This window comes from Diceros bicornis, chromosome 32 (assembly GCF_020826845.1).
Source record: "Diceros bicornis minor isolate mBicDic1 chromosome 32, mDicBic1.mat.cur, whole genome shotgun sequence".
NCBI lineage: Eukaryota > Metazoa > Chordata > Mammalia > Perissodactyla > Rhinocerotidae > Diceros > Diceros bicornis.
In genome coordinates, this window is record NC_080771.1 from 895,255 (window position 1) to 908,236 (window position 12,982).

At 52.9% G+C, this 12,982-nt stretch overlaps 1 protein-coding gene across 2 annotated transcripts in view; it reads left to right on the plus strand.

Moving 5' to 3' along the window:
• The window catches only part of GPT2 (glutamic--pyruvic transaminase 2), a 32,850-nt gene that overhangs the window by 11,591 nt on the left and 8,277 nt on the right, over window positions 1-12,982 (plus strand). Inside the window, exons 4-7 of one of the 2 annotated variants that reach the window (XM_058527730.1) lie at window positions 2,897-3,036; window positions 5,117-5,360; window positions 9,114-9,193; window positions 10,922-11,058. In XM_058527730.1, coding sequence (XP_058383713.1) covers window positions 2,897-3,036; window positions 5,117-5,360; window positions 9,114-9,193; window positions 10,922-11,058 — 601 coding nt within the window. The remainder of the gene's footprint in view (window positions 1-2,896; window positions 3,037-5,116; window positions 5,361-9,113; window positions 9,194-10,921; window positions 11,059-12,982) is intronic. The other variant, XM_058527731.1, reaches the window with a different exon arrangement.

The following is a 12,982-nucleotide window of genomic DNA, read 5'->3' on the forward strand; positions in this document are numbered from 1 at the left end:
TGAGGACAGGTGAGGTAGGTGTTCTCTGAGCCGCTCTCCTCCTTGAACCAGGAGTACTTGGTACTCACCTCCTGGGCTTGCGAGGAAGGTTGACGTGGGTGCTAAAGCCCCTTGTCAGGTATGGAGAAGCCTTGCCCCTGGGGGTCACCACCAGGCCCTGCCCATTGCAGGGACACGGGAGGCAGTGTTGTCCGTCGACTAAGCCTTGGGGACTAAGCTTTGGGCGGCCTGAACACCTACCCACAGAAGCAAAGGAAAAGGAAAATGTCATGATGCCTCAGGGCCACCCTGACCCGAGGGGGGATTGTTACATGCATACACGAGGGCTTAGAGCTCACCCAGACGTGTTTTTATCGTGCCGTTTAAAATTACTTCTTTCTGGGGCTTCGTTTATTTTCTGTTTGATGGGTAATTCAGTTCTCAGGTATTGAGGTGAAACCTAGACACACCTGGGGAGGTGGGAGCTACGTGCCCTTGTCCAGCCCCTCCCTGAGCACATGCCGTGTCCCAGGCACTGCGGGACGCTGGTGGACAAGGCAGATGGAGTTTCTGTGCTCACGAAGCTCACTGTCAGATTTGGGAGAAAGAAACATTAAAAAGAATTCACACAAAAACATAATCCCGAGTTTTCATGAGTTCTTGGAGAAAGAGCAGCGAGCTGTTAGGTTATTACAAAGGATTCTAATGTTGAGGGAGGGTTTAAGGAGAAAGTGGCATACAAATTCGTGTGGAGGATGAGTAAGAGAGAACCTGCGAATGGATACCAGGCAGAGGAAATAGTGTATGCAAAGGCCCTGAGGTTCAAGAACTGAGTGTGACAGAGTGAAGGGGTCTGGGTGTGGTGGTGTGCGATGAGGCTAGGGAGTTGGACAGTGGTGATGGTGCCAGTTTGTAGGCTGTGGGGGACAGGTGGCCATCAGTCTCAGGGCAGTGGGTCCTGAGTGGGGTGGGGGTGGGAGATAGATGCTCTAGCAGAGATGCACAGAAGAAATAGATAATGGTCCCTGCCTTCAAGGAACTTACAGTCAACGTGAGGAGGCAGGGCTTCATCTGTATAAAATGAAATAACTGGCGGAATTACAGGCCGGGGGAGAGGCTGGCGGGGGCGGGGGCCAGTCTTTAGGACAAGCCCTCTTGAGAGACTGGATCTGAGCTCTGAAGGATCAGTGTGATTTGGAGCCTAACAGAAGATCTAAAGGAAAAGGCGCATCTGTGGCTTGCAGGAGCAGGGAGCTTGCCAGTGGGGGTAGACCTGGGAATTCAAGGAAGCGGGTGAGCTAGCGGCAGGAAGAAGAGGAGGGTTGGCTGGTGTGGGGTGGGCCCCGTGGAGGGGAGGGCCTTGAAAGAAGGCAGGGGAAATACGGAGCACTGGAGGGTCTCTGAGTGCGGGAGCTCAGAGACATCAAATCCGTCCCCCAGTGGAGGAAGGATTCTCTAACACCAGCATTTGCATCTCCCCACTTTGTCAATTTACATACTATTTCAAATGCATTAGAATACCCAAAATAATGTAACAGAAGACCCTGTGCCCACCACCCAGATTTGCTACACGTTAATGTTTGCTATTTGAACCTTAGAGAACTGGTCCAGCCCACCCATTTCACAGCTGTCAGAGGGGAAGGGTGAGCCCAATGCTGCACAGAGGCTGAGGCAGAGCCCAGCTGGTGCTTTTTCAGAGGAGCCTTAAACTTTGCACCTCCTGGGTGCGGGGCCAGGACTGTGATGTGCTGAGGCCCAGAGAATTGGCTACTTTCCAGAGCCCCAGGCTGCCTCCTGGTGGTGGTTTTGCAGTAGCCTGAGAAGGAATAGGCTGTTTTCTTTAAATGTGGTATAAAATTCAAACAATCTAAAAGAATATAGAGTAAAAACTTGGCCCCCTCCTCTGATCCCCAGCCTCCTGGTTCCCTTCCCCAGAGAATTCGCCTCACCAGTTTGGGTCTCCTTCCAGAGAGATTTTGTGCATGTGCGAGTACCTATTTTCAATTTCTTTCTGAAAACATAGTGGCCTAACATTTTTAAAAACTTTTTATTGAAACAGACAGTAAAATGCACACATATTAATGTACAGCTTAAATAATTTTTGCACATGTAGAGGCCTGTCACCCCACCCAGATCACGATATTGAACATTTCCAGCACTGCAGAAGGCTCCTGTGTGTCCCTTACTGTCGGTGCCCCCACCCCTAAAATGGCGAGCACTGTTCTAACTTCCAGCCTTATAAATTAGCTTTGCCTGTTCTTGAACTTCATAAAAATGGTGTTCTGGATTTTAATCAAAAATGGCAGCCTGAGGATATTGTTGACATGGGGTGGGAGTAGGGTGGTCATGCCCAGTAGCCCCAGGGATATGTGGTTCCTGTTGGTCAGGGCTCCAGACTCCTGGGCTGGCAGTGGTGCCATTTTGGGTTGACCCATTCCCTCAAGTTCTGTGGACCCATGTGTAGCCGATGGTGATAAAAGCATAGCGATCCCAGCTGTAATGATCTCTACTGTCAAGACTGTGTGTAAATCCCAAGAGGGTGAGCAAAATAGCTGTGGGCACCATTTAACTCATTAGAAGCCAGGACCTAGCATACTGCTTGACGTACAGTAGGTTCCCAGTGTGAAGACCGGGTGGATGGATGGATGAGTAGATGGATGGGTGGGTGGATGAGCAGATGGGCAGGTGGGTGGGTGGGTGGGTAGATAAGTGGGTGGATGGATGGATGAGAGGATGGGCGGATGAAGCCCAGATGGGTGGTTAAGGAGCTTGCCACAATTCCAGAGCCTAGAGTAGTGGGAGTTGGACCCCACCAAGACCTCCCCAACCCCCCCCCCCAGTTAATTACGTGGATATTACCGACTCCATGGAGCCGGCCATCCTGCCTCTAGTCACTGTCTCGCTTGCTGCCTTACAGGGTCTTACAGTGCTAGCCAGGGTGTCAACTGCATCCGTGAAGACGTGGCTGCCTACATCACCAGGAGAGATGGCGGTGTGCCTGCGGACCCAGACAACATTTACCTGACCACTGGAGCCAGTGACGGCATTTCTGTGCGTGTGAGGGTGGCTCGTTGTTATCCGGGGATGGCCCACACGGAGAGCAGCCTTGCATGTTAGGGCCGAGCACGTGAGCCGCTGGCAGGGAGAAGGCCTGGGAGGAGGGGTTGGCCACCCTCTGGTCCCTGCTGTCTGCCCCTCCCTGGCAGCCTGCTGCCCTTACCTCATTCAGTCTTCGTGAACCTGGACACGACTGCAGCCTGAGTTTCTCCCAGCGTGCACACCAACATGTCCAGCTGTGGGGGAGTCACGGGGCACTCAAGGGTGCCCGTCTTTCTGGCGTCGTTGGTCTTTCACTCAGCACGTACTGGTGTTCCTCCTCTGCCAGGCGCTGTGCCAGGTGCCAGGGAAACCAGGGGGACCAAGCATGTTTGACCTCTGCTTACACACCAGTGCTGGAGCAGACTGACATTAATATCATATAAATAAGTGTCACTTCACAAGCTTTCAGTTTCTCTTCTGGGTGAAGAGGACAGAGTCTACAGGACAGAGCAGCAGGGACTCTGCCCTGGGGGCAGGGGCAGGAAGGTTTCTTCAAGGGAGGCTGAGCAGATAGAGATCTGGAGGATACGTAGGATGGGGAGGCAAGGGATGGCGTGTTCTCAGCAGGAGGCGGACGTGCAGAGGCTTGGGGCTGGCAGGAGGCTGTGTGTTCGGAAATGGAGAGGCAGGGTGGACGAGCACATGGTGAGGGCCTTACCAGGAATGGGCTGGAGAGGCAGATGGGGCCTCAGAGGCCATGCTGAGGATTTGGGTCATTGTCTTAAGAGCAGTAGGGAGCCACTGAAGGATTTGAAGCAGGCGGGGACATAATTAGATTCATGTTCTTAAGTCATCACTTTGGCAGCGAGGGGGATGGCAGATGTGAGGGGGCGTCTAGGAGGCCAGAGAAGAGGTGGCTCAGGCGGTGTCAGCTATGGCCGGTGAAGAGCGGCTGGCAGCAGTAGCTGCATGGCAGGAGTCTGAAGTGCTGGGTCGGCGGGGCCTGCTGTCCATGCCCTGTCGGCAGGCTCCTCCCAGCGCCTGATCTGTGCTGGGCGCCCTCAGCTCACTTATTCTCCCTCTCAGGCAAACGCTGTCTGACCCCTTCCTTTAATGGGGTTGTCCTCGTCTCGTCTCCTGACGCCCAGTGCTCTTATTCCTGACATTTGTTGAATGCCTTAACCCTTCCCCAAAGCCTTTCAAATGCATCCAACTCCTCCTGGAGCCTGTGAGGAAACTGAGGCCCATTAAGTAGTCTGCCTGCATTAAGTGAGCCTCTTGTGGCATTTGGGATTCCAGTGTTGGGGCTCAGGCCCCCCAACCGTGGCATCTTCTGTTGTGTTCTGCTGTAGGGCCCCTCTCAATTCCCAGAGAAGCCGGGAACAGGCAGAGGTCCTGGAGGAGGGCAGGGAGGCGTCCTCAGAAGTTGATGACAAGAATCAAGTCGTTGTGCTTTTTAGTGCAGCAAGGCACTGAGCCTGAGAAACAACCTAAGCCCCTGTGTAAGGTGGGGACTCTCCCCGAAGAGGGTTTTGGCTTATTAAGTCAACAAATGTTTGCCACCTCTGCCCGGACCCCACAGCATTCCCTGGCCCGGGTTCTCAGGAATCCTGCAGGCGGGGGGCCCGGCTCTGGAAACAGCTAGGTTGAAGTGCCACCTGGTGGTAATAGATGGGTGTTTCATGCATTTCAACAATCCCTTCCTTGTCGGCCCTGGGCAGGGATAATTACTGACAGGACAGATTCTTGGGCCCCACCCTAGACACACGGAATGCGTTTGAGGGGTGAGGTCAGAGTAATTCTGAGCCAGGGCCATTTGTGGACTACTGCTTTAAAAGACCTCTTTAGAAAATGCTAACAAGAGTTATGAGTCTTGAACTACTTGCTGTGCACTGTGCTAAGAACTTCAAAGCATTGTACTTGGCTTATTCCTCACAGCAGCCCTCGTTTTACAGATGAGGAAAGCGAGACTCAGGGAAGTTAAGCACCGCACATGGGGTTACACTCGAGGCGGGCGTTGGGGCCTTTGGGCTTGTCTGCCCCTGCTCCCCGAGCGTGCAGTGGCGGTGGCCTGTGAGGTGTGACTTCTCGGTTGCAGACGATCCTGAAGATCCTGGTCTCCGGGGGCGGCAAGTCACGGACGGGGGTGCTGATCCCCATCCCGCAGTACCCCCTCTACTCGGCAGTCATCTCGGAGCTCGGCGCCGTCCAGGTGAACTACTACCTGGATGAGGAGAACTGCTGGGCCCTGGACGTGAACGAGCTCCGGCGGGCCGTGCGGGAGGCCAAAGGCCACTGTGACCCCAAGGTGCTGTGCATCATCAACCCCGGGAACCCCACAGGTCTGCGCTTCCCTTCCTCGCCAGGGTCTTGGGGCGGGGCAGAGCGGCCGGTACGCTGGGTGTCTGGACACTACAGAGTTGAGAAATAGCCAGGAGTCCTCTTTGCTCCCAGTTTCCCAGCCCAGTTCCAGATTTGCTAACAGAAAGCCATGACCCTTGCCGCAGGCCGCCTAGGAGGTGAGCAGATGCTGGCAGTTTCCTGGGCAGGGTTGTATTGTTATTAGAACCAGTTTTTTCCTGTTCTTGCGTTTGCAAAGAATCTCTCCCTTGAGGTTACTCACACACAAGCCGTCTCCATGAATCAGAGGCCTCATTCTACCTTTCCTCCTGCTTGTTTTTCTGAACCAGTTTTCAGAATGCTGGTGTGTGCTTTTTGTTTTTCTCTGACACAGCATTGCATGTACTTTGAGGCCTGGAAAGGAAATGCCATATTAAAAACAAAAGCGAAGCAAAAAAACCTATTTCCAGAAGTTGAAAAGCCCTCCTAATTTTGCGTATTTTTCTTTAAAAAAAAAAAAAAAGGTACAGTCCTGCCTGCTTTGGTCTTTCTGGGCTGCTGGCTTCGTGTGCTCCGGATGTGTTTGGATGCCGAGAACAAGAGCTTCTCTCTCCTTTGTTAGGACAAATTGGGTCAGGGCCAGAACGCCTGGGAGCTGGTGGTGGAATCTGCTTCTTGGGAACATCAAATGATGCTTTGGTCAGCTGAGAGCACCACTTGAATTCCCGAGTGCAGAGAGCGGGTGCAGCTGGCAGTGACTCTGCTTTATTGACAACAACTGCTTGGGGGAAGGGGTGAAGATTCTAACCCTGATGCAGTAGGAAAATGGCAGAGCTACCTTCTCAATCCTGGTTGCACGTCAGAATCTCACAGGGAGCTTTTAAAAACGCCAAGAGGCCAGGCCACATCCCGGAATCTGTGGGGATGGGCCCAGGCATCAATATTTTGTGCAGCTGAAGATGAGAAGCACTGCCGAGGACAGTGGCTCTCAAACTAGAGCTTGTTAAGATGCGGACCTCTGGGCCACACTCCCTGATATTCAGATGTAATTGGGCTGGGGTAGGGCTGGAGAATTTCCATTTCTAGCAAGTTCCTAGGTGATGCTGATGCTGCTGGCCCCACTCTTGGAGTAGCAAGTCCTACATCGTAGGAAATACTCTGTATACCTAGTTTATATTAGACGGTCAGTAACTTCTTGGCCAAGTGTTCACATACGTCTTTTAACTCGGCTGTCTGGGAAGAAATAACTGCACCGGAGACTTTCCTGTTTTAGGCAAAGGATTCGTGTGAGTGTATATTAATATAAGTAATTTTTAAAGAGTAACTATGAGGGGGCAGCTGGTTTTGCTCTATCTTAATGTGTAAAAATCAGTCAGCTACTGGAAGATGGGGCATGGAAAATAGAAACCTACCTGTGATGACCATGTGTCTTGTCTAGACCACACGCTGTGACCACTTTGGCTAAAAGGTGTCAATATGGACTGGCATACTAAGCCAGGGCTCTTTGGGTTTTAAGACAGAAACCTAGCTCAAGACTGAAGGGAGTGGCTCTTGGAATTGTAAAGTCCCAGGGTAAAGCAGCACACTTGAATCAGTGTCACTGTGAGTAGAAACCTCAGTCCATTTCCCAGCTCTGCTCTTCTCTGCGTCAGAGTCCTCAGGAAGGATCTGTCCTTGGAGTGGCCTTCAGCAGCTCCGGCCATAGCCCACCAGCAGAGAGCATCTCCCATAATTTCAACAGAAGTCCCAGGCCAGACTCTTGTTGGCTCAACTCGTGTCACCTGCCCATCCCTGAACCAGTCAAATCACTCAGACTGTGATTGGCAGGTCTGTGTCCCAGGCCGCTCGCTGGAGTGCAGAGAGAGGAGTTCCCATGGGACAGCTGAGCTCTGTTACTCAAGGGAAGGGTGCTGGGCAGGCACAAGCAACAGATATTCCGGTTAGTTTGTGGGAAATTCCTTCGGTCCAGCCTCTGGGGAGAGGCACTTGGGAGACCCCTCTCCAGTCTTCAGGGCCTAGAGCAAAGCCACCTCTCCGTGAGGTGGTCCCATGTCTCCCCATGCTGGGCACAGCCTTGCCCTGGCCCCTCTAAAGCTGTGTATGACTCCCATCTCCTCCACTGCTGCGTGTCTTGTCCGTCCTTGGCTCAGCAGGCGTGTTCTGAGAGCTGCGACCTCCCAGGCACTGGAGGGAAGTAAGCCCTGTCCTCGTCCTCAAGCTTGCCTCGCACACGTCAGGGACATTGTGTGGGGGTCTCATTTCCTCTTTGCACTCCCCATGGCATTATGTGCACATGGTTTTGATATTCTTGGTGCTCAAATTTTTCTTTCATTCTAACAGGATATAGTTTGTGGGATCGCAGGCATGGGAGGGCAAGGCCAGGAGTGTTTGCGGGCAGGCTCTGCCCCCGGGTAGCCAGCCCAGGTCTGCCTCTGGGCACAGTGGCGGGTTCCTTGTAGAATCCAGGGCAGCCGCCCTTCCGGAACCCCAGAACCTGAGCTTCTTCATAGGAAGCCTGGGTGGTGCCTGCTTGGCAGGAGAAAAGTTGGTCCCTTAGTAAAGGAATTGGTTCATTGCTTAGACAGTTCAAGTCTGAAATCCTGGCTGCATCATACCATGTTCTTATAAGACAGGTCTGTATATTTTTTTCAGACATATTCTTGCCTAGACAGGAATATAGGTATTTTTATTTTTAACAAAAAGATAGCATACTTTACATACTGCTCTGCATCAAGATGTATATACATATATATAAATAACGTGCACATATATACATACGTATGCACGTAGATATATGTAATATCCATAGATACACATATAGGTATAGTAAAGAAACAGCCTTTTTGAAGAAGTCAGCCGGGCTGACCATAGAGGTGCTTTTCCAGAGAACACGTGATCCTTGGGCATTCCCAGTGCCACGCTAACGTCGGTCTCGGGTGATGCTGGGAAAACGTTCCGTTTCCACCTGGTTGCTTTGGTTCCTCTCCCCACCTAAACCCATGGCATTTGCTGTGAACTGACGGGTTGATATTTTGCTGCTTGCACTCATTTTTCTAAAATGGGTGGTGAGTGTTTCCATGGTTTGTGTTGAGTGGCCCTCACGGGGGAGACCCTGAAAGGGAAACTGCGGATGCTTCCCCTCCTCGTCAGCGATGCATAGCTCCATGTAGCCGCTGGCAGACGCCAGGCTGGTGTGCAGGCTCGTTCATGGAGCGCTGATTCCGCAAATGTTTATTGAGCGCCTGCTGAGCACCGGCTCTGAGGATGGACGATGGGCCTTGCAGACCTTGTCCCTGCCTCGAGGAGCTCTGGTGCCTCTCTGGGGAGGAGACGAGCCCGTGCCGGCTCCCCACCTGCCGCTGCTGGTGCGTGGGATGGAGGGGAGCTGAGCTCATTGATTGAACGCCTCCAGTTTTATTTGCCTGCTCTTTAGGACGCTTCCCTGCCTTCCTGTCTTCCAGCACAGACAGACAGACAGACAAACACACCCTCCCCCAACACACCTCTCATAAGAATAACAAGAAAGTTGGGTGTGAAACACTACTCTCTCTGCATACCTGGCTGAAGCAAGTCAGAATGCGGGGCCGACCCTGGAGGTTGCCGACACCCCCACAGACACAGCAGCTAGGGAGGGTGGTCCCTTAGGGTCATGAGGGAACACAGGACACCTGAGTCATTCTGGGTGGGATTCTTACCTAGGGATGATTTAAACAGCATTACAACCTACATTCTGATTCTGTTTGGGGATTTTTTAGGTCAGGTGCAAAGCAGAAAGTGCATAGAAGATGTGATTCACTTCGCCTGGGAAGAGAAGCTCTTTCTCCTGGCTGATGAGGTAAGACCAACACCAGCTCAGGGAGGGTGAGGGTGAGCTTTCTGTTCTGGGGAGAGGCCCAGGCCTGACTGTCCTGTAGCCAGAGAGAACTTTCTAGGTGTTGGAGGAAAGATTCTAACCGAGGATAAGCATGGTCAGTGTTACAATCTATAAGACTGTAACCTAAATCATCCCTAGATTGGTTTGGACTCTTGGTTATAAGTTTCAGGAGTCTAACCCAAACCACTTGAAACTTAAAAAATAAAAAAATGATGGGTCACAGGTGTGGGTCTAGACCCAGGGCCTTAATGTCTCTCGTTCTGTCCTGCTGCACTGGCCTCACACACAGGCCTGCTATCTTCCCAGCCTAGAAAGAGAACATTTCTTCCTGGTGGTTCCAGCCCCGGTCTCAGAATTGAGCCTCATTGGTGCAGCTTGGGTCAAACCCCCATTGCTGAACCCGTCACTGAGGCCTGGTGGTTGCAGTATGCAAGTTGGCCCTGAGTGAGGGGTGGGGTCTTGGCCCTGTCCTCCCAAACCTCCAGACAGAGACAGGGGAGGGGTGTTTCCTCAGGGCAAATCGAGGGCCTCTTAAGAAGGGAGAGTGGGTGCTGGGTGGGCACAATGCTGTGATCCTGTGCCTCCTGGTGCTTCCCTATCCACCATCTCGTTAGTTCCCACAGCAGCCTGTGAGGAGGGGAATCTCAACCCCATAGCTGCTGCTCCTGGAACCCCAGTTCTGGAGCCGAGGCCTGCCCATTCTTTTCCTGCTTTGCAGGGAAGAAATTGAAGACCTGTCCAATCTTGTTTTCATTTCATCTTCATTTCTGCATGATTTCTGGTTAGTCGTAGCTTCTGGTACACTAACTTGATTTCTTTGCTCCTTAGCAACCGCCACTCGTCACACACACACACCTTACCCACCAAATTGTTGCCATAATTAATAGCAGATGGGTCTAAAATCTTCATTTCTAAAGGAGAGAAGGGGCAGCAGAGTGACCCATGGTTTTCCTCATGACGTGGTGCACAAACCTCCTCCCCTTTGGGTCTGGGAGGAGGAGGAGGAGGAGGAGGACTCTGCCTGGCTTGTTGAAGGTGGAGCTGGGCTGACCCTCCCAAGACCCATGTGCCCCAGAGAGCCTGGTCCCCTGATTGCCATGGGTGTGGGGAGTTCATCTCCACGGGCCAAGCAGGGTGCTGGCCGCTGAGTGTAGACTGTGAATACAGCGAGTAGGGGTGCTGTGCATGCCTGCAGTCTAGTGGGAGAGACGGACAGCGAGGGTGGACAGAAAAACAAACAGTTCCAAACCAGGCAAGTGTTCCAGAGGATTGAGAGAGCCACACGGTTGGCTCCTCGAGGGCAGCCGGAGCACAGGTGCAGGAACTGCTTCCCTCACCGTCTTATTGGGGAAGAACATCGCCCTTCAGGAAGAAAGCTCACTCGGGCAGGTGGGAGGCCTGGATATCGTCACTGTCAGATGAGGTAGAAAGGGGTCTGGAGACTGGGTGGGGAGAATGTGGGAGAAATCAAGTGGGCGTCCAGCCTGAGTCCTTTCCTCCTTGCTGGTTCTGGAAAGTTCCTTTGGGCCCGTCCTGGCTTGTCCCTGGAAGCAGCATCAGCAGCTGGGCTTCACGGCACGCAGCCTGGCTGCAGGTTGACCCTGAGCCCCTGAGCCCTCCCTCGGCACAGCCTGTGGGCTCAGCCCTCCGGGACTTCTGGTGACTGTCCCTGCCTGTCCTCTCCCGCAGGTGTACCAGGACAACGTGTACTCTCCGGACTGCAGCTTCCACTCCTTTAAGAAGGTGCTTTACGAGATGGGGCCCGAGTACTCCAGCAACGTGGAGCTCGCCTCCTTCCACTCCACCTCCAAGGGCTACATGGGCGAGTATGTTGCCCTCCACTTCCTCCCGCTGCGCCTGGGCCTGCGGTCCCAGCGCTCCTCTGCCCTGCCCCGCGGTCGACCCACTGGGCAGAGCAGGCCACCCTTATCCACAGCCTCTGCTGCCCTGAGAAGCAGGAGGAGAGATGCCGCACCTCCCCGGGGGGAGCCCAGTGGTGTGAGGACAGCCCTGTGCGAGGGCTTGTCTAAAATAAGGCGATGCTTGAAAGAAACCAGACTGGAGAAATGAAATGCCAACAGGGCCTCACGGCAGCCCTAACACTGGTGTTTTCTGCCAGCCCTGTCACTGTTGCTCCGACATTGACCGAAGCCTGAGTGGCCAGAGAAGGCAGGTTGAGTGGACAAGTGCTGACAGGCCAGCGGGCCGGCTCTGTGTGCAAAAGCCCTGTACACATCCCGCCTTAGCACTCGTGACCTCAAGGGCCAAAGAGTCGGCTTCCCTTCCAAATTCATTCATTCGGCTAATATTGATTGAGCTTCCGCGGCAAGTCCAGGACTCCTCTGAGCACTGAGGTTACAGCAGTGAGCAAACCACAGCAGAGCCTGCCCGCCCAGGGCTTGTGTTTTAGTGACGAGAGAGAGGCAGTAGACAAATGAGGAAAATCATGTGTCACGTGGGCAGAAATAATTAGAGAAGAGCTGGCAATGCCAGGAGGTGGGGGTGGGCTCACTGAGGAGTTGGCTTTTGAGTTGAGACATGAAGGAGGGGAGGGAGGGAGCTATGCAGATATCTGAGGGAAGAGCATTCTGATGGCGGGAACAGCATGTGCAAAGGCCCTGAGGTAGAAGCATGCAAGGCCTGTTCAAGGAGCAACCAGGGGACTGGAAAGGAGTGAGTGAGGGGGAAAGTGGCAGAAGTTGAGACCAAAGAAGTTAGGAGGCCGGATCATCTGGGCTACTTAGGTTACTTTTTGCTTTTACTCAGAGTGAGATGGGAGCCATTGGAGGGTTTTAATGGAGGCGTGACCTCACGTGACTTATGTTTTACTAGACTCTCTCTGATTGTTGTGTAATGTGGACAGGGACAGAAGTGGGGACTCAAGTCACGCGGCTATTACAGTCCAGGCAAGAGGTCCCAGTCAGGGCGGGGATAGGGAGAAGACGTTGGATCCTGGATGTATTTGAAGGTAGAGTTGACAGGAGTTGCTTGATGGAAAAGATGGTCGTGAGAGAGAGGAGTCAAGGATGATTCTCAAGTGTTTTGTTCAGACAACAGGAAGGATGGAGTTGCCATCGATAGATGAGGAAGGCAGTGAGGGAAGCCGCTTTGAGGAAAAGATCAGGAGCTGGTTTTGGGCATGTGAAATTTGTAAATGCCCATTTGACGTCCAGACAGAGATGGATGTGTGAGTCTGTGGTTCAGAGCTGAGATCCAGCTGGAGATTTAAGATTGGGAGAGGTCAGTGTCTGAGTGGTTAGATAGAACTCTGAGCCTGATGTCCCAGGGGGAGTGAGGGTAGATGAGAGAAGTTCCAAGGACTGGGCGTGGCCCTCACTGCTCAGAAACTGGGGGAGGAGAGGAGGAACCTGCAAAGGAGCCGAGAAGGAAACACCAGTGTGTTTACAGCTGAGAGCATCCATCCCCAACATTGTGGGGGTTCTGCTCTGTGCCGGGCATGGGGGGGAGGGCTCTGGTTTGTAAAGCTGAGGCCAGTGTAACCATGAAGCTTGGAGAGGAGCTGTCCCCTTGGGGGATTGCCCAGCTGATCTTGGCTTTGTTTGGTGTGGGCAGGGTCAATTTACGCCGGTCTTTCTGTCTACCCGGTAGCAGTGCTGGGCTCTTGCTAGATTTTCACGTGCTGTGTAGCTCTTTTCCTAAACAAATCTGTTCTCTCTTAACTCGTTTTTCAAACTCAAGCGTGTTTCTCACATGCCTGTCCACCTCGCCATCTGGGTTACTGATGACTGT